The 19,241-nt window shown below is 32.8% G+C and overlaps 1 protein-coding gene across 2 annotated transcripts in view; it reads right to left on the reverse strand.

Annotated features, from left to right (window-relative positions):
- The window catches only part of LOC125053228 (lachesin-like), a 56,683-nt gene that overhangs the window by 22,696 nt on the left and 14,746 nt on the right, over positions 1 to 19,241 (reverse strand). The window contains exons 3-5 of one of the 2 annotated variants that reach the window (XM_047654486.1): positions 11,592 to 11,698; positions 8,401 to 8,586; positions 7,661 to 7,853 (exon numbers count right to left, since the gene is read on the reverse strand). In XM_047654486.1, coding sequence (XP_047510442.1) covers positions 7,661 to 7,853; positions 8,401 to 8,586; positions 11,592 to 11,698 — 486 coding nt within the window. Of the gene's footprint in view, positions 1 to 7,660; positions 7,854 to 8,400; positions 8,587 to 11,564; positions 11,699 to 19,241 lie in introns of both variants that reach the window. The other variant, XM_047654478.1, reaches the window with a different exon arrangement.

A 19,241-nucleotide genomic window follows, 5' to 3' on the forward strand; every position in this document is an offset into this window, starting at 1 on the left:
GTGACGACTTGAAAACAATATTTTATGTTAACATTTATTTGCAAAGAAAGTAGAACATTTAGATTGATTAATTATGACAAAAAAAGCACATTCAGCCACATTAAAATATGCATGCTAATATCATATTAATAGTTATAATGACATAATAATAAAAACAGTTAAAATATTTATATATCGTATATATATATATATATTTTAAAAATTATAAAGACGACTTGCCTTTAAAAATCTGATGCTTCTGGGAAGGTGATTTAATAATATAATATATGTTATTATATTATATGTACTCTATAGAGAAATATGAGTATAAGTTTTATTTTTCAATGAATATGTGTATATTTAACAAAAATTAGTGAAAGCGTCAATGTCAGAGTAAGAGTGACCTTTATAGTCCGGTCAATTTAGACATCCAAGGTTACAGTAATTCGCACTTGGCTGAATATTGGTAGGATTGCTCAATACACTATTATAAAGGAAATGTGAAAAGTCCTCATCGATCCGGCACGTGCAAAAAAATTTATTCCGAGTCAAAGATCACAAAAATGGGTTTTTAGCGATTTTCAGCAAAATGGTAAGTTTGTCATAAAATTAGTTTTGACAAAAATTGTAGATCAGATAATTATCTATAAAAAATATCCAAATACTTATTTCCTAAGAGCCACCGTTTTTGAGATATAACGATTCAAAAAGTTGAAAGAGTTGTAATCGTCATAATATGCACACGTTTCCACGCCACCTTTGAGGTAGTGTACTTAGCGTTTTTTTTTAATGTGGTTTCCCCGGTAGGCCTATTCCACTGATCTTTTATGATTCTGTTTAATTTGAAACTATTGAATAACTGTAGATATTGACAAGGGTTGAAAATGATGAAAGGGGTGTAAATTACAAAAAATAAGAAAATTTATCCTTCTGAATCTAAATCATCATTAACTTCTGCTTTCTCTTATTCTTGTTCTTCTTCTCTTCCTTCTCCTTCTTCTCCTTCTTCTTCTTTATCTTCTTCATTCTGGGTGTTAATAAATTGTCCCAATAATGACACATCGCATGTCTCTTCGTCAACATCAAATGAATCTTCAATTGTTGGCAATTCAACATTGGAGCATGACCGGCCTTGACAGTTAGTACATACTACAGAACAAAACAGTCCAACTATTTTTGCAACCACATTTAGCACTACACCCCTTTTTACAGTTGCAAAAAATGGTGTTTAGTAGTTTTTCTGGTGCAGGTGGAAGTAAAGTCTGAACTGGCTCTAATGAATTGTCGACCAACTTCCAACCCCAGTCTTTTCCAACAGCACGAAATAGGTTAGAAAAAATAGGTTACAATAAACACGTGTTTTCACTCCAGAGCGATGTTGCTGAAGGTTACACTAGCGTAGAAAACAAAGGACTGGGTTTTTTTTTACCCGAAATTTTCATATTTTATATGTGTAAGTCACACTGATCGATAGAACGATATTTTTGCTTGTATTACGGCTGCAGTGATGTATATACGTGGTGTACTTATACATATTATGACGATTACAACTCTTTTAACTTTTTGAATCGTGATATCTCAAAAACGGTGGCTCTTAGGAAAAAAGTATTTAGACATTTTTTATAGATAATTATCTGATCTACAATTTTTGTCTAAACTAATTTTATGATAAAACTTACAATTTTTCTGAAAATCGCGAAAAACCCATTTTTGTGATCTTTGGCCCGGAGTAAATTTTTTTGCACGTGCCGGATCGATGAGGACTTTTCACATTTCCTTTATAATAGTGTATTGAGCAATCCTACCAATATTCAGCCAAGTGCGAATTATTGTAACCTTACCCCTATTTTTTAGTCTAATTTGACCGGATTATTAATGATATAATCAAATTCTTTCAGGTACTGGCAAACTACATAATAAAGATATGTAACAAGACAGTACATTGAGGTAATATTACAATAGTAGTTCAATCGTGCCGTGGTGATCTTCATAGAAAAGCTCGGATCACTTTATTAAACAATGTCTAGTTAAACGGCGAGGAAACTTCAAGCTCAAAGCCGATGCTCAAAAGTGATGTAGCCGTGGAGCTTTTTAATATATAATTAACGAATGTACCCTCTGGCAGTGAAATCTAATATATTGTAAGCCATCATGTTAATTTGTATAAGCTATTCATATCTGTTTCAAACTTTCAGTTGATGAAAAGCGTCAAATAGAAGGATGGTTGAGTTAATTTGCATCAGTCTGAGCAAGTTTCCTTCATTCACTCGCTTATCTACATAATTTACTCTAGAACATGAAACAAATAGGCGAGCGACACGCTTTTGTCATCGGAATATGTTTTATATGGCACGTTAAGGGACAAATCCTGTAAAGAATCCTTTGTTGTGGCACTTTATTATTCATTCCGTTATCATTATTGTTGTCATATGTATTTCAGAAAGTTATTAGACCACGGATAATATAAGTTTGGAATAAAAGTTTTTTGTATTTATTATTGAACGTAAAATTTTGTTACGTTATGAAATGTTTTTTGTGGGACGTATATAGTAATAAAAGTAAGTAAAGAAATACTTCAACGCCGTTAGATTATACCTACGTCCCTCAACTCTGAGGTCATGAGATCAAACCCTGGCTTTACACAAATGGATCTGTCTTTACCAAGTGAAGAAACTGGCTTTGATACAAAAAGTGACGACGTGTTTAAGTTTAGTTCTTTTCAGACTGGCTTATATAGAAAACACATAATTGGTTACATGTAATATCATATTTTAGTCCTCAATAAGAACAAAATTTTGGACAAAAACTTTTCCCATTTAAATATTTGACATTTTCGTAATATTGTTTCCGTACAGATTTATTGAGGTAACTTGTAACGACTACTTTAATTACTTTCCACTCAAATTAATGATTGTTTTTGATAATTTAAAAGTGGTTGGAGCGATGCATAGGGTAATTGAAGCATTTGCTTTAAAACTAATATCCTATTTTAGAAGAGAAATTAGAACGATTTAATCTTAAAGGCTGTGTAGTCTGTGAAAGTCATTACTGGTAGTACTTTGTTAACATAATGAATTGACTGATGGCAGTGCTCGAGCAGTGGTGGGGTTAAGTAGGACCTGCCAATTAATCACCCTGTCAGTACAGTTTCCAATTGCTACTCGTCACGAATCCCCTTATAACTATTATTTATGTTACTCAATGCTATTGATTCCTTTCGAACAATTACTAACCCTTGGAAGATCATTCTAGTTAAAGTGGAAAGCAATATTTTGTAGTTTTATTTCGACTTGATCATAACGAGGTGTAAGTTTTTCCACACCATCACTCAATTATTATAAACAGAAAATACTTTTCCTACTGGTTTTTAATGCATAAGTTCTACAAATACTAAAGCCATTATAATTATAAATTAGTGGTTAGTACCCCTGACTGCGAATCCATGGGTCCCAGGTTCGATCCCCGGCTGAGACGAACATCGATGTGATGAGCATTTGGTGTTGTGCTTAGGTCTTGGGTGTTTAAATATGTATTTATATGTCTATCTATCTATAATATGTATGTATATCCGTTGCCTAGTACCCATAACACAAACTTTACCAGCTTAGCATGGGACTCGGTCAATTGGTGTGAATTGTCTTTAAGAGCAAAAAAGAGAAAAAAAAAATACTACTACAAATAATTATTAATCTACCTATAATTGTGTGTAGACAGGTGTCGTTCTATTTCATAAAAATTTTGTCTACTACAATGCTTAAACAGCCTTACTTGGAACGAATAAAGTTTGTAAATTTCATGGCCAATTAATTCATTCAAGGCAAGACATTTTTACCGGTTCTATGGTTTAACAGGTATAACTAATCTGTGGTTTATAAATTTATGTATCTACAACTCTATGTATTACTCAGCTAGAATAACAATAATTTAGTTCATATTATGATCTATAGATAACAAGAAGCTAAATTGATAAACAATAGTTTAATTCAAATGATGTATAGTCTCATCTGATATTTGAAAACATTAAACCTCGCAATGAATTGTGTTACTAAAATTTATGACTGTACAGTCGATATCTGACGTTTATGCATGATTAATATTTTAAAGTCATTTTGGCTCATTGAAACATGTTAATTATAGTGTATAAAATGTATACCGTAATTTATCTGAATAATTAAAATTTTCAAACTTTTGACACATTAATATGATATGTGAAATAATGCTGTTTTTAATTATTTGTGAAAAATTACTTTTAAACGGATAAATTATATTTTTTTAATCGGATTACTTTTTCGTATCAGTAAGTACTAGTAAATAAAAAATATACTAAAGAGAAACCAACATTGAATGTTTCAAACAAAACATATTTTATTTCTAGTAGCGCTACAAACAATTATAGGTTCTTCTGTCACAAACCTCTGTTGTGATGTCGTTGAATTTTGGGTCTTTGGACATGCCGATTTACTGACCATGCTTTTTTCGCCCTTAGGAAGTCGGATTAACCGAGCTCCAGGAACCTCACAGTTGTAAGCTCGCTTTAGCAGTAAGCTAAAACTTTTACTAGCCTGTACTTCATCGGGTTCAATGACGCAATATAATTCAATACATAATCATTATTTAACTTAGCGATCTTAACCCGTCTGAATCTTTATTTGGCCGAATAGAGATGAGTAGGTAAGTAATTATTCCCGGGCGGTCTCGAGATTGTAATCCCGTGGGATTAGAAAGGGCGGTGAGAATGGTAATAGGAGCTCTGAGGCACTGCGGTCTGATTTACTGCTAAGATTCAATAGTGAATATTTTAAGCGCTGATTTATTTGCCGACGTTTCTTAAACTTCTACGCTGTCTATCGGCACTAACTCTATGATTTATTGTACTTTGGTATGCAATTGTGTATTCGTGTGGAAATTGCAGTTATTTATTGCATCAACACTGTAGTGTTACAGCGATACGTCATTGAATCATATCATTGATAAGAAGGGATTAATAAAAAATATATAGTTATGAGAATGTGGCATAAATTTATTTTATTTTCAATTTGGTTTATTCTATTTCTGGCACACCCTGGTTTAAACGGCCTTGGTTTAAATGTGGCCTTGCATCGAAACCGAGAGTGATTTAAAGTTTAAAGCGTGGGCGGAAGCGCCGACATCTCGTGGTGCTAATGCCAGCGAACTTAACTTAACGTTTCCGGTAACTGTACTCGCTCAGCACTCTCCCGTAGTGCTGGAAGACCGCTTCAATGGACTCAAATCTCTTCTGATCCGTCCAACTATCACCCAATAGATAGAACCACCTTGTTCTCCAAAGTGATGGAAACCACTATTACACTTACAGGAAGAAGATTACTCAGCAAGGCACGACGGTATTTCACTCCGGGCAATCACAATTGCAACTGTACAAAGTGCAAATTAGGCCCCTCATGAAGTTCTCACCTCTGGGCGGGAGCTCCCCATTACCAGCTACCAATCCCCCTCCAATTGACCGTATTTAACGAAGAGTGCTGCGAATCGTCGACGACCAATCTCTTTCTGAGCGGCTTGTTCTCTAGGCGTTGCGTGAGGATATCTCTGTCCTTTACATGGAGAGTGTTCAGAGGAGTTGTTCGGATTAATACCTGCAGCGTAGTTTCATCATCGGACGTCGAGGTGGAATACGAAATTCTACCCGTATAACCTCGACATTCGTGGTTCCACCACTGAGCATTATTTAAGTCAGTTTTGGCCGCCACCACTATGTGGAAACAGCTGGTTAGCTGAGTAACACTGAAGTACTTGCGAACCAATTCAAATTATAGTCCTGCACGAAAAGAGCGTACCAACTCCTATTAGGCCGGCTACGCACTCGCAAGCCCTGTGTCATTGAGATTGTCTTTAGAAAATTAGGCTAAGTTAAAATTTAATTCAACAACTTATTCGTTAAGCCTCTTTATAAATTTCGTTCGTCTCCAATACATAAGGACAACTAATATTTACTATTAATACAATTATGTGACTAATTCAATTAAGTGTACCAATAATACGACCTCAGCACGCAAACGTTCAGTCATAAAATTTGCATGATATCCCAGACCTATAAATTTTGCGTTATTTCATGATTTATTTGAAAATGACTACATTAGTTCCGTTCTGCATTAACCAGTGCTATCTTTTGGTAAGGAAATATTGTAGGTTCTAGTAAAGCTGTTGTTTGAATTTTAAATTTTTGTATAAAAATATTTTATCGAGAAATCTGAACCAGTATTCTCGATAAAATTCAATGGCTTTTTATAGGGCACTAGAACAAAGTTGTATTGAACTTGTAATATTTTTGTTTTATCGAAAATTTAAATTGGCGATTTAAAAGAGTGGCGCGGAGTTACTGCCCGATCTTATCCATTTTACGCTATTCATTCCAGAGGCCACTGCCTCTGATCAATATAAATGATCAGTGGATCTAAATTAAGAATCATTTAATGAATAATTTTTTTAGAGGCTTATAACAGCCTTGTTAAGATTCTAAAATAATAATTAAATAATAAATCTTGAGTTCGATACTGTGTAACAGTAACAATAAGGTTAATGCAACAATTTTTATTTATATGTAACTGTATGTAGTTATGATTTTTCATTTACATAGCTAAGACCTTCTTAGGTATATTATTTAAGACATAAAATTATTAATGGATGCACATAATCCTTTGAATGAAACTTTATGAATAAAACTGCTTTAAAATTTTCTACGTTTTAGTGTTTACCCTTTTCTACTAAGTCCAATATCATGAAATGATAATTTTACAACGTTTTCATATTACTATCTAGGCTTTGGCTGACCAACCGACCATTATACAGTATCGCTTATCGATAGTAGTTTGCATTAATTGTTTATTAAACCGGTTCAACGTAATTTTATTATAGAATCTAATCAATACCCGTGATTATGACGTCATTCGTATTTTTATGTGAATCACTAATACTCTAATAAGAATGATTACGCCATTTGATTACTGTTTGTGAAAAAAATTTTTAAGTTGATATATGTAATGTATTGAACCATAAAGTCGTACGGTAGACTTCCAACTATTTTATGATGATTTTTTTTATTTACAATTAAAACTTGTACGGTGAAGAAATTATTGCAAGAAAGTTGACGTGTCTTGGCCCATCAAAACGACGACGCGACGTGCGTCTTTGTAACAGCTCGTTTGTTATTATTTGGTAGGCGTAACTACTCGTATATTATTACATGACAAATAAATAAACATATAAACAAGGCTGGCTACTTTGGCTATAAAAGTGACAATTTAAAGCAGAAAATTAATAATCCAGGCTTCATAGGCCTGGATTATTAATTCTTTAATTTACATATTAACCATATTTATTCCGCTTTGCAATCCATTAAACTTATATTACAATTGAAGATACCAGTACTATTATAATTAGAAGCATATTGTTCACATGTACAAGCGTAATTCCAATCAATGTAGAAATGTTGTCAACAATAGACACAGTGTCAACAAAGAGATACAGTTTATCAAAGACGGAATAGTCAAATTTCTTATAATTAAATTAAATAAATTAATATCATTAATTCAAACTTTGTAATTAAATTAATGAATTCATATTAATCTTAATATTTATACCAATGCAAAAAGAAACTAGACTTTATAATCGATTAATTTTTACAAATAGTAAAAAAACTTGCCTTTTGTTTTCCCCTGTGGTCCGCCTCTAGAAATGAGGTCCCCTCCATCTTCTCTTCGCCAGACGATTCTTGGTGGAGGGTAACCCCTTGCCTTACACACTAACTTAGCTGCACCGCCTTCTGGTACCATCATATCCCCTGATGTCTCTTCATACACGATGTCAGGGGGTATCACAACTTCAAGAAATGCTGTCTGTAGGAAAATGTTTGAGTTAAGTTATTGTGAAGTTTTGTGCATTTGTTAAGTGTTTCACGAAAAATAAAAACAAAAATTATTTTACTGTTTCCCAACAATAAAAAAAAAATTTCGCGCGTTAGGGAAAAATTATGAGGGTAAATTTTTTCTATTGATAGTGTCGTTTTTTCTACCAACGTAGAATAAGGCGAAAGATAAAAAAATTTAATTAAAAATTATCTTGTTACGCCAAAGAAGTATAACTTCTAACACGTGTACATAAGGAGGTTCACACACGTTTTTTTTTAAATAAAAATTTACCTGTGCACTATAATCTTGTAGTGTGTAGATTCTGATTTTTTATTTTATTTTGTAAGTGGAATGTTATTATTTATATCCCGAAGAAAAATGTTGTTGAAGGTTTAGTTAATTATTTTAAACGGTATAAAAGCTTATTTATTTTAGAATCTATTTTTATTTCTTAAGAGCTAATGAATTACGTAGAAATAGAAAGGCTGTTTGCAGCCAATAAAAGCAAAAAAGAAAACCATTAAATTATATATACCTGCATTTTCATTGGATCTGTGTTAACTTGGCACATATATTGTCCTCTGTCTTCTCTCTTTACGCCACGAATGCTCAGCGTCCACGTATTGTAGTCGTTATGGGTGACGCTTAGCCGCGCGTTGTTAGTGATCACGTGCTCGTGTATCGCTAGAATTGCCTTTGTATCCGCCTTGATCCACGCTACCTGTCTCGGGAAATGTATCCAACAATCCTTCATATACATAAACTTTCTAAACAAAGCACTCAGACGAAAACTTTGGATTGAAGGGATTCGAACGGGTGAAAAGTTTGCATAATCGATTATGCGGTCTTCAGGAATAAAGACTGAGAAATCTAGTCTAATTAAAGGGAATACTTCCCAAGAGGCTTGCCAACGATCCTTGAGCGAGCAACACTATCTTGTTGCGAAATCCTCGCAAAATGCTCATGGAATTTTTAATTACATTTTCGTTTGTTGGCCGCCACAAGGCACATTGAAAACGCCCGTTTCGTCCATTCCACCAAAAGCGTCGACATTGCAATAGAACCTTATTTCCTGCGTCTAGTTAAAAACGACTGCCTCAAAATATGACACGGAATAAAGTTGGAGAATTTTTAATAAATTTTGTAAACATTAAGGCTCCATAGTACTTGATAATAAAAGGTTTTAAAATATTTATTGTAATATGACAATATAGTTTCTAGGAAGTGCTAAGTGCTCTACAGAAAGTTAGTGCTTTATTATAGAAGTGAATATACTACAAGTGTTGTTATTTTTCAACTTGAAACAACCGGTGCAACTCTAAATTGTGCTCTAGGTTACGTATATTTTACTACAAGAATGGATTTTAAACAAATACATTGTGCAGAATATCCTCAATTTTTCAAATCTTTCAATACGAACTAGGAAATTAATGCAACATTGTAGATTTCAAAAATTGAGTGCATACAATATAAATCCAGCTTTTTTTAAAAGCCACAAATATAGATTTTCACTTCATTTTTTTTTCAAATTAAATATTTGATAGTGAGTATTTCTGGATTTATATTTTTATAGTAACATAAAAATTAGTATATACATATCTTTACCCTTATAACTCATCCATACCAGCGGTGCATATCGGAGTTGTCATGTTAGATCCAGGAAAATTATTATTTGTGTAACTGCTTTTTTCTATTTGAATCTGATTTATGTTCGTGTTAATCTGATGCATTTAACGTGTATCAACAAATATACGTAGCTTAAAGTTTACTACATTTTCAAAATATGTTCATGATTTTTAAAACTAATGCAAAAAATCCGAGATTTACGAAGACACTCTAATTGTTTTAAAATCACAAAAAAATACTATATTTTTGATGTTAAATTTGATATGTATTTTTTATTTAATTTTCTTTAATAAGTTGAATTGGGTCGGAAATTATTTTAATTATTTGTTTGTCGTAACTGATTCATCAATGAAAATAATTTGGACGTTGTTGTGTAACAATTTGATGGTGTGGCGAATTTTGAATATTTTTATCCCTAAAGGTGCTACACCAAACTTTATCTTTGTATTTTAACTTTTTGGACACAGAGGTACGCTTATTAGCGATAAAAAACTATTAATATAAAGACTATTCTAATACATAACGAATGTTCCGATAATAGTAAAGCAGATGGAGATTAGCTTTGGGGACAGAGAGCTTACCTCTCGAAATGATTGAACAGGGACCATGGGGACTGTCCTAGCTTTATTTTAATGTCGTAAAGTGACTGTTTTGCAAGACCACACTTAAATGGAATAACCTCGTGGAGGATTTGTTAAATCCATTAAAAGATAACGTAAATGTTTATGAAAATTACGAAAGTGAATATTCATTAAATTATATTTAAATAATTGATTTTAGGTTATTTTAAGCAGTTATTTAAAATGGGAGAAACAAGTTATTCAAATAGAAACTCGTAAAGTGCGTTTTAAAAATTTTCTTGACTGGACGGAAAGTGATAAAATTAAAAATAAATAACAAATTATTAATAATAAAAAAATATGTAAAATGTTATTTATATATATATCTTAAAATAATTCTTTATATAATTTAGTTTCGTAATATGAAAAAAATTGAAAAATCATTATTTCATCAACAGTGTACAAATTTCCATTAGGATAGTGCTGGTGCTGTGGAATGCATGCTCCTAATGTTATTCCATACTAAACTCAAGAAATAGTATTTATCTTTACAAAACTGTATACATTACTACTGCATAGTAATATTACATTTTCGTTAATAAAAACGTATTGTATAACATTCTCTCTTATTCAAGAAATTATACGCATTTTTACAGGAACACAAAGTTTCTGATATTTAAACTAAGCTTAAGAAAGAAAATAAAATTAGAAATGATTAACGTATATGATACCTATGCAGCAATAATGAGAAGTACGTGAAATTCGAAACAGAAATATACGAGAATTCTTGAGTTTAAGTTAATTATGTGCAAGTGTGTGCAAGTTGAGTAACTAACTATGCTAAAATTGTGAAGAAACTGTGCAAAGTGTCACACTCTATACTATGGACAGTTCCTAAGTGAGTGAAGAAGTGCATCGGAACTTGTGTGCTAAAGGTGTGCAAGAAGTGTTGAAGTAAGTGCAGACTATTAGTGAGATCTATTATTGGGACGAATTCATATAGAACTGAATTTGTGATATTCAACGAGAAACTGGAATAAGAATTAACAAAGAGAAATATCGATGCATCCGTAAATTATATATTTTATCGATGTGATTGCATTACATTTCCCCAATTATTTACTCTTAATCACTTTAAAAATACTACTTTAATAAAACGCTATCTCTTTTTATTATAATCGAAACACAATTTGAGAGACAAGGTTAAATGAGTACATTAGTTAAATGAGTTTAAAACTGACTTTGTTTTGATGAATAACTGAATTAGACTTAATAAAGTCCAAATTAAATTAAATTTTTGTTTCGTTTACCGTTTTAAAAACTATTATAGTTTATTGAACTACTTAGATTTATTATGTTAACGTGTTGTTTTATTTATTGCTTATCCAACTTGATATAAACCGTCATAATATTATTTTTAAGTTAAAAAAATCATGTGTTTCACAATAATAGATCTCATCAAGTGCTGTGCTCCTCTAGTCGGCTAGCTGTATTGAGTTAGTTTGATACACACCCTGGCAGTGGCGGAGTCGCCACTCACCCTATAACCACCTAGATTATTGACCACACAGGTGAATGTCGCGTCTCTTCCCTGTGCGATGGTAACATTCTCCAGGGGAAACTTGAAATCCGGTTCGAGACCCAGAGCTGAAAACAAATATTGCAATTAAAAATGTTAGATAGATGAACACATAAAATACACTATAAATGAACATTGAAATATAGTACGTTCCGCGTACGTACATCCTTTACAAAATATTTGCCCAATATTACATTTCTCGGAACGGAGCACCATTCTAATGCGAATTTTTAGTATGTCAAGTATATCTTGGCGAGAGCTTTGTATTTGCCCGATCGCTGGAGGCGTCAATATTCTACGTGACCAGGCTCAAGGAAACACGTGTCGGAAGTAAGGACTATCTATTTGCCCATAGAAAGTCGTCTCACTGTCCATTTGTATATCGAAGCGATTGCATCTTTATTCAGAAATGTTCATTTCTACGACTCATCTAATCTTACACATACGCAAAAAATATTCTTATATATACGTATTAAATAAACTAAATAATTTATAAGTATTTTCCTTATATGATAAATTGTATACCTTGACGTCATTATGCTTTTTAAAGAGATCCAGTTTCTTATAACGCAACGAAACCAACCAAAATGTTAAATAAAACCAAAGTTAATGGAAGTTAGTTTCGTAATAACACTTTTCGTTACCGGATTACCGGACTAATGATTGTAGCAATGACATAGGATCAAAGATTTTGTATCACAGTTTCGGAAACATTTTCATACAACACTTTAAATCACCGAGAAATGCAACATGGTAAGAGTGACGAATAAATTTTTTGGTATGGAATTTTAGAACCATAAATTTAATTGACTGGCGGAATATAGAGGTCCGATAAAATTGTAGTGTATCAAAGCGAGCCAATAGCGCCGTATTTGTGAGAACGTGTGGACAACGCAAATGGGTCAATTGAAACACCAGTGCAAATGTCGCCACGTTTAAATGCCAACGTTTATTACGTGTTCTATGCATATACCTTGTACATAGGAGGAAACTGCCTATTTCTAGAGAAATGCCACTTTAAAATATTGAATCCAATCTTAATAACAATAAACATTTATTTTAAATCTTATATAACGTTTGTTAATTAGGGTAACACTTTATGATTACAAGTACCCTAAAATATATTATGCAGCCCCTATGCATCATAAATCTAGTGCTATGTAGCCTTGTATAATTTACATATTATGTATAATCCTTACAAATAAATATTTCCAAGCAATTATTTGGGTGAAAAACAGTAAGATATATGCTTATTTATACACATATATGATGTAACCAACAATATTGGTATAGTTTCAAAATACGATTGGTATAGTTCTAAAATACCATCCGTATCACCTCGACCTCCGTCGTTCCACAACTGAGCGTTTTCTAAGGCAGTTTTTGCCGCGCACCACCACTATGGGGAACCAGCTGCCCACTACGACTTTTTCGAACCAATACGACTTAGGGTCCTTCAAGAAAAGAGCGTACCAATTCTTGAAAGGCCGGCAACGCACTTGCGAGCCTTCTGGCATTGTGAGTGTCCATGGGCGGCGGTATCACTTAACATCAGGTGAGCCTCCTGCCCGTTTGCCTCCTATTACATAAAAAAAAGTATATAAAATTAAGATGTAGTATTATTTTGAAATTGATTTTGTTCTTGTAATAAAAACATGAATCATCTCTCATGAAATTGTTGTACTGATTTGTGCGATTTATTTATTGTAGCATTTGTAATTTAAAGATACCATAAGTTTCATCTTGAAGATATCATACATCCTTCCATATTCTTCACTAATTGCAAACGATGCAAAGTCGGGGAGAGATATTTTTCCTAAACTAAACCATATGGTACAGTAAATTGAGTAAACAATTCGAGCCACATGAAGTTGGTCAACTTTAGAAGTTATGTAAATATTGGAAGCATATTTGAAAGCGTAAAAGATGCCTCGATTTGTTTGCCACGACTAGTTAAATGTTGGCCTAAACTTGAATAGACATCTAACTTCAAATTGTTTGAGGCCTTGTTATTGTTCAAGTTCATTTTAGAGTTGGGTCGAGTGAATTCTATTGAAGGAGATCATAATTTAATATAGTCGTGGCTTGTTGTTAAAGACACACTCGTAAGTTATTACTGCGAAAACTCAGCCTCCAAAAACGCTTGAGACGTGTAGTTTGAACCTCAGCTATACACTTTTTTTCTTTCTATATCATAACAAAAACTTTCTCGTACAGTATCAGGAAGCATTGAGGGATTGTACCCCAAAAATTTACATCATGTTTCAGGTACAAGAGACTGATCCTTTTTAAACAAATATCAAGAAAACGGATCCAGAAATTTGTTTGCCTCCCTTAGTGGTATTACAAAACTTCCTAAATAGATGCTTCATTTACACTATTCTAGTTGCCCCGGCTACGAGGGACCATATTTTTTAGGTCTAATGTGTTAACCAACCTTTCAGGAAGAGAAAACTTACAAGAAAGTTTTGCGTAACTGACAAACTACAACTAAAAACTTTGGTATTTCTGAAATTTTGCACAAACATTTAACAATTTTTTTTCCTATTATTATTTTAAATTTTTATGGATATATTCAATATAATCTCTTACGGAAGAGTTTTGAGAACCAACAACTCATGCATGTCCCACTATGTATTTCAATTCTTCCATACTTGGATAGTAGAAACACAACACCCGCAGGGTTGCCTAAGTCCATATATCTATCGTTGAATTACACTGCAATCACTTAGACTTTTGAAGAAAATATAAACCGCAGAGAAAAATGCAAACTCGAGAGCAAGTAATAATCTTTAAACAATGCTGGAAAACCAAGAATTTTAGGTTTGTATTTTGAGAGCTTGGTCGAAGTGAGTGGATTCTTTAACAACATTGTTTCTAAATTAAAACAATCTCATAATTGCACATTCTCTAACTTCTTTGATGCAGAGAAGCGGGGGTGGGAGAGGAAGGGAAGAGGAAAGAAGGGGGTGAGTTGGCTTGGGGTAAGTTCTGAGGCGAAGTTAAGCCGATTAAGTGTCATTTCCGCCGCGGAACTAGTACTGTTCATTAAATATTTCGAGCAACTTAATTGCTAAGGTCGTTGCTTGTACAGTTTTAAAAGTGTAGGAATTCGATTTTAAGATCATAATGCTATTTACACAATAACCGAGATTTTTATTAAATTTCAACATGTATCATAACTTATTATGCTTATTATTATATCGTTTTTGAATATATATTGAAGGGCGTAGTCAATTTTAAGGACTGTTCTTATGACATCAATAATATTGACATAAATAACAAAATACTTTACGATATATTTAGTATAATTTAAAGATAAGCTAATAAGCTAATAAAGCATGCAAATACAGGGGTGATTCTGTCCCATTCGGTTTCAAGACCCTTGGTCCGTGGGGTCCTAGCGCTTTAAGGCTTTTTAAAGAAATATCAAAAAGGTTAGTTGACATCACAGGAGACCAAATCTGGCAGCTACCTCGGACAAAGAATTAGTCTAGCTATTCAAAGGGGGAACGCTGCCAGTATCATCGGAACCTCTCCTAAAGGGACTCCTTTTAATAATACATATATTTTAGTTATTATATGTTAAGGTTAGTTATTTATTTATAAATAAGAACTCTCTAATTTAATTTAATTCAGTTTGTTAGCATGCAATAGATATTTTTTTTTGTATATCTATATATTTACATTTAAAGATTATCTCTCTCTCTCTCTGGGTCGGTAACTTATGTTTGAGTATCGTGGTCAGATGGTATGTAGTGAGATCTGGGGCGCATAATTTTGCTGGGGCCCGGTTCCCTGCATTTTTTATATTAATAAAAAGTACATAGAGATAAAACCTATTTACGATGGTGTAGAGATTTTCAAAGAGCAATACTAATTAACTAAGAGTCAATACAGTTCAATTTGCTATGTAAGTAATAAACAAGACTCCGCCGACTGAAGGCAGAAAATCCATTACAGACATCTTGGAAGCACGTGTTGAAACTATTCTCACGTGTAAACGAATTACCTGCACTAGATAAATAAAAGAATCGTGGATAAACCGACTACCAATTAAACTAAGCACGAGTTGTACTTGTTCATTTACTCGTACAATGACAAGTGGTTTTATTGAATACCCCCCTTTTATATTAAATTAAATTTGATATATTTAAACCTTATAAGTCTCTTTCTAGCTTATAGTTTATACGCTTTGTTAAAGAGAGAAACTTTCAAATTATTTGAATTAGGTTTTATGAATAGAGAAGTATATAATATTTATGAATAAATTAGTTTTAGAGAAACTGTACAAGATTATTTAAAGTATGTCAGACAATCTTTAACTTTGAGCTCGAAAATAGCCCAATAAAAAATACCAGAAAAGACAATTTTCGGAACTTTCTGTGAACTTTGTTGACGTCAAAAAGAGCAGAAACTTTAGGATTACTATTTAACGAAACTGATAATACTTTTTCATATCCTGATATTACGAATCTTCCTTCATTGGGAAATAAAAATGTTCATCACGTGTTTAACATCGTACTTTTTCAATATAAGCTAGACCTAATGGCCGCCAGATGGCGAGTTGGGCAAAGTGCTATCAAAAAGCGGTTGTGTCGGTTATCGGAGCACTTTGCGCCTTCGCCCTGACGAGGGTCACCTTACGTATACCCTCAAGATTTCCATTTCCCTTTATACACTTACGCACGTTAATTTGCTAACGTGCAATTATATTACCATAGTAATAATGGGAGTTATCAATTTATCAATAAACTTTTTTAATAAATTTGACGATTATTTGAATGATCCTAATCGTTGGAATTGATTTGCTCCAGTTCAAAGTGTTTATTATATAAGGTTTCTCTGCCTTAGAAACAATTTGTATGATTCAAAACCTGGCGATTAAAAAGGTGGCAGAGAGTTTCTTGCCAGTTCTTCTTACCCGCTCTACGCCCTTTACTTGCGAACTGGTAGTAAATGTAAATTTAGAATAAATTTAACATCTTTTCTGTTGACGATCATAAGTATATGAATAAAGTTATTTTGAGTTTATTAAAATACCAATAATCTTCACAGGTAAGCAACGAAAGTAGCTACTAATTTCATAATTTACTCCGATCCTTCAACTAAAACACGGAATTCAAAACAAAAACTATCGTATCAGTGTAGTACGGAAGCGGTTAACAATATGTAAAATGTTCTCAATAAACGAGTGTAGTTAGTAATACGCAAGTAAAGTATATTAAATTCAAAACATCCCGGGTTAAACTCGCTCCGGCAATATTCCTCAACAAGCTACATTTTCTCTTAGCGGATTCCTTTAAGCATAATTCTATTAGGCGTCACCGTCGTGTCACAGTTCACCAAGCTGAGCGTAGACTTCATAAAATTGTACAAAGACTTTGCGCTGAACGTTTATGCTACTTTATTTGAATATATTTCCCTGAGCATTTTAGCTACCCGCATACATTGTTATTCAGACGGCGAAGAGCCGCGCCCCTTAGCTTATCGTCGACCCCCAGCCGTTGTAAATTAAATAAATATACATCTAATGAGCGGAAATACAATGCATGAATGAGTTAAATAATTGCTTCATCCTGTACTTCAGCATTCTTTGAACTTTACTACTTCAATGTGCATCAAATAACGATGTTATAGATGTTGTTTCGGTTATTTTACTTTGACAAAATTTACGTATGCTCTATTTTTGGTATATAATTTGAATTAAATAATAACTTTATCAAAGTTTTTACTGTAAACACCTTGGTCATAATGTGATCTGAATGATTAGATCATAGATAGATTATATCTACACTAAATTATGAAAAGGAATTATTTTGTAATTTGTTTCCATATGCTCTCAAACTACTAGATTGATTTGAAAAAAATGTCACCAATAGAATCCTACATTATCCTTGATAAAGGCCATAGAATAGTTTCAAGAAATACATAATAGAAATAAATAATAAAAATCCCTATATCGCATACGCTGCGGTTACTATTGACAATAGAGTAAAGTGTACTACAGGTTTATAGATGTACATATCTACAAAATTGCCTGCCATACGTTTTATAAAATAAATATCCAGCCGTGCGAAGACGAGACTGAACGCTAGTCCAATAAATAAAAATGGCTAAATTAATATGGTATTGTAATCCGCATAGTTGAGAACTTAAGGCAGAAGTGCTTAATAGTTTACTAAAACAGGAAAATAATAATGTATAACATTTGTTCAACCGTTCATCGTGTTGGAATAAAAATATACAAAATTAACTACCCGCTCATACTTGTAACAAAGCGCCCTTTGGTAAAAGTTAGAGTCGATTTGTTTTTGTTAAAATGCGAATTAAAAGTGTTTACATATGCGGGTGAATTCGTCGGATTGGAAACAATACATTGTTTAAATTACCATTCGTTATAATTGTATAAATTCTTTGTTATATAGGTTTATTTAATATAACAAAGAAATTATACAATTATAACCACATCCTTCATTTATAATCTATGAATAAAATATTCAAATTCGATATAATGTCCAAAATCCATTCAAGAATTGTTATTATTTGAATTGTAGTGTATACCACAGACAATGAAAAGGATATAGAAACAAGCATTAGCTTTTTTTTTGTATGCACCATGTTTAATGTTAACAAAATATAGAATGCACTAATGCACAGTTCAGACAATGTGGATTCAATTGTATGTATGCGACAAAGGGGTGCTAGAATTCCTTGTCACCATTGTGTAAACTCTATACGGTCAAACGTAGTACAGATAAATAAGAACAGCTCTAATGCTTCCCTCATAGACATGCTCTTATATTATTGTACATTGATCTGGGAATGTATGGCTTGTTTCCTCTGAACAGAGCCTTTGAAGCGGTCTTTCGGCCTTTGAGCGTGGTACGGACGCATTTGATAGTGCTATCGATTTGAATTATTCTGAATAGATTTTTAGTGCGCTCGTCCGTTGCATCGGCATGTTTTTATTTTGTTTTTGTGTTTCGTTAAATTGCCACCAATCCGTACACCGTGTGCTTTGGCATTTGAAAGGGTGTATGATAAATGATTGACTATTTTGTACTGGAGTTATATATTGTATATAAATTTTTAGTCAAAGTCAAACTAAGCTATGATTTGTACAACAAACTTAATAGCCATAAAAAGGTAGAAGATTATGGTTAGCTAAGCTAAGTATGAAATGTAGTAGGTCGAGGTTCGTGAAGAGGTCATGATATAATTTTAATAGAAATATAATATTTGATCGCATAATCGACGTTCTATTTGTCTTTTGGCTCCTGACCCCGTCCCACTCGAAGGCAGAGCGTTCGAGAATTTCAATTTAGGAGAAGAATGTGCCGACATAACGTGTGGCCCGAGATATTTTGATAGGACATGTTCTCCCTGAATAAATCTCTTTAAACATATTAAAACTTTCTAATGGTGTATTTAATTTATGACACTTTTAATCACTCGTTTTTATCTTTCATTTTATGTTTGCAGTACGCGAAGTCATGTTTGCTATTTTATCAGAACATTCTGTAATCTATACTTAACGTTAATAGGATGGTACATAATATCATTATTTAAATTTTTTATACAGACCTGGACAGAATCCCACTCGATGTT

Source organism: Pieris napi, chromosome 1, assembly GCF_905475465.1.
Source record: "Pieris napi chromosome 1, ilPieNapi1.2, whole genome shotgun sequence".
Classification (NCBI taxonomy): Eukaryota; Metazoa; Arthropoda; class Insecta; order Lepidoptera; family Pieridae; genus Pieris; species Pieris napi.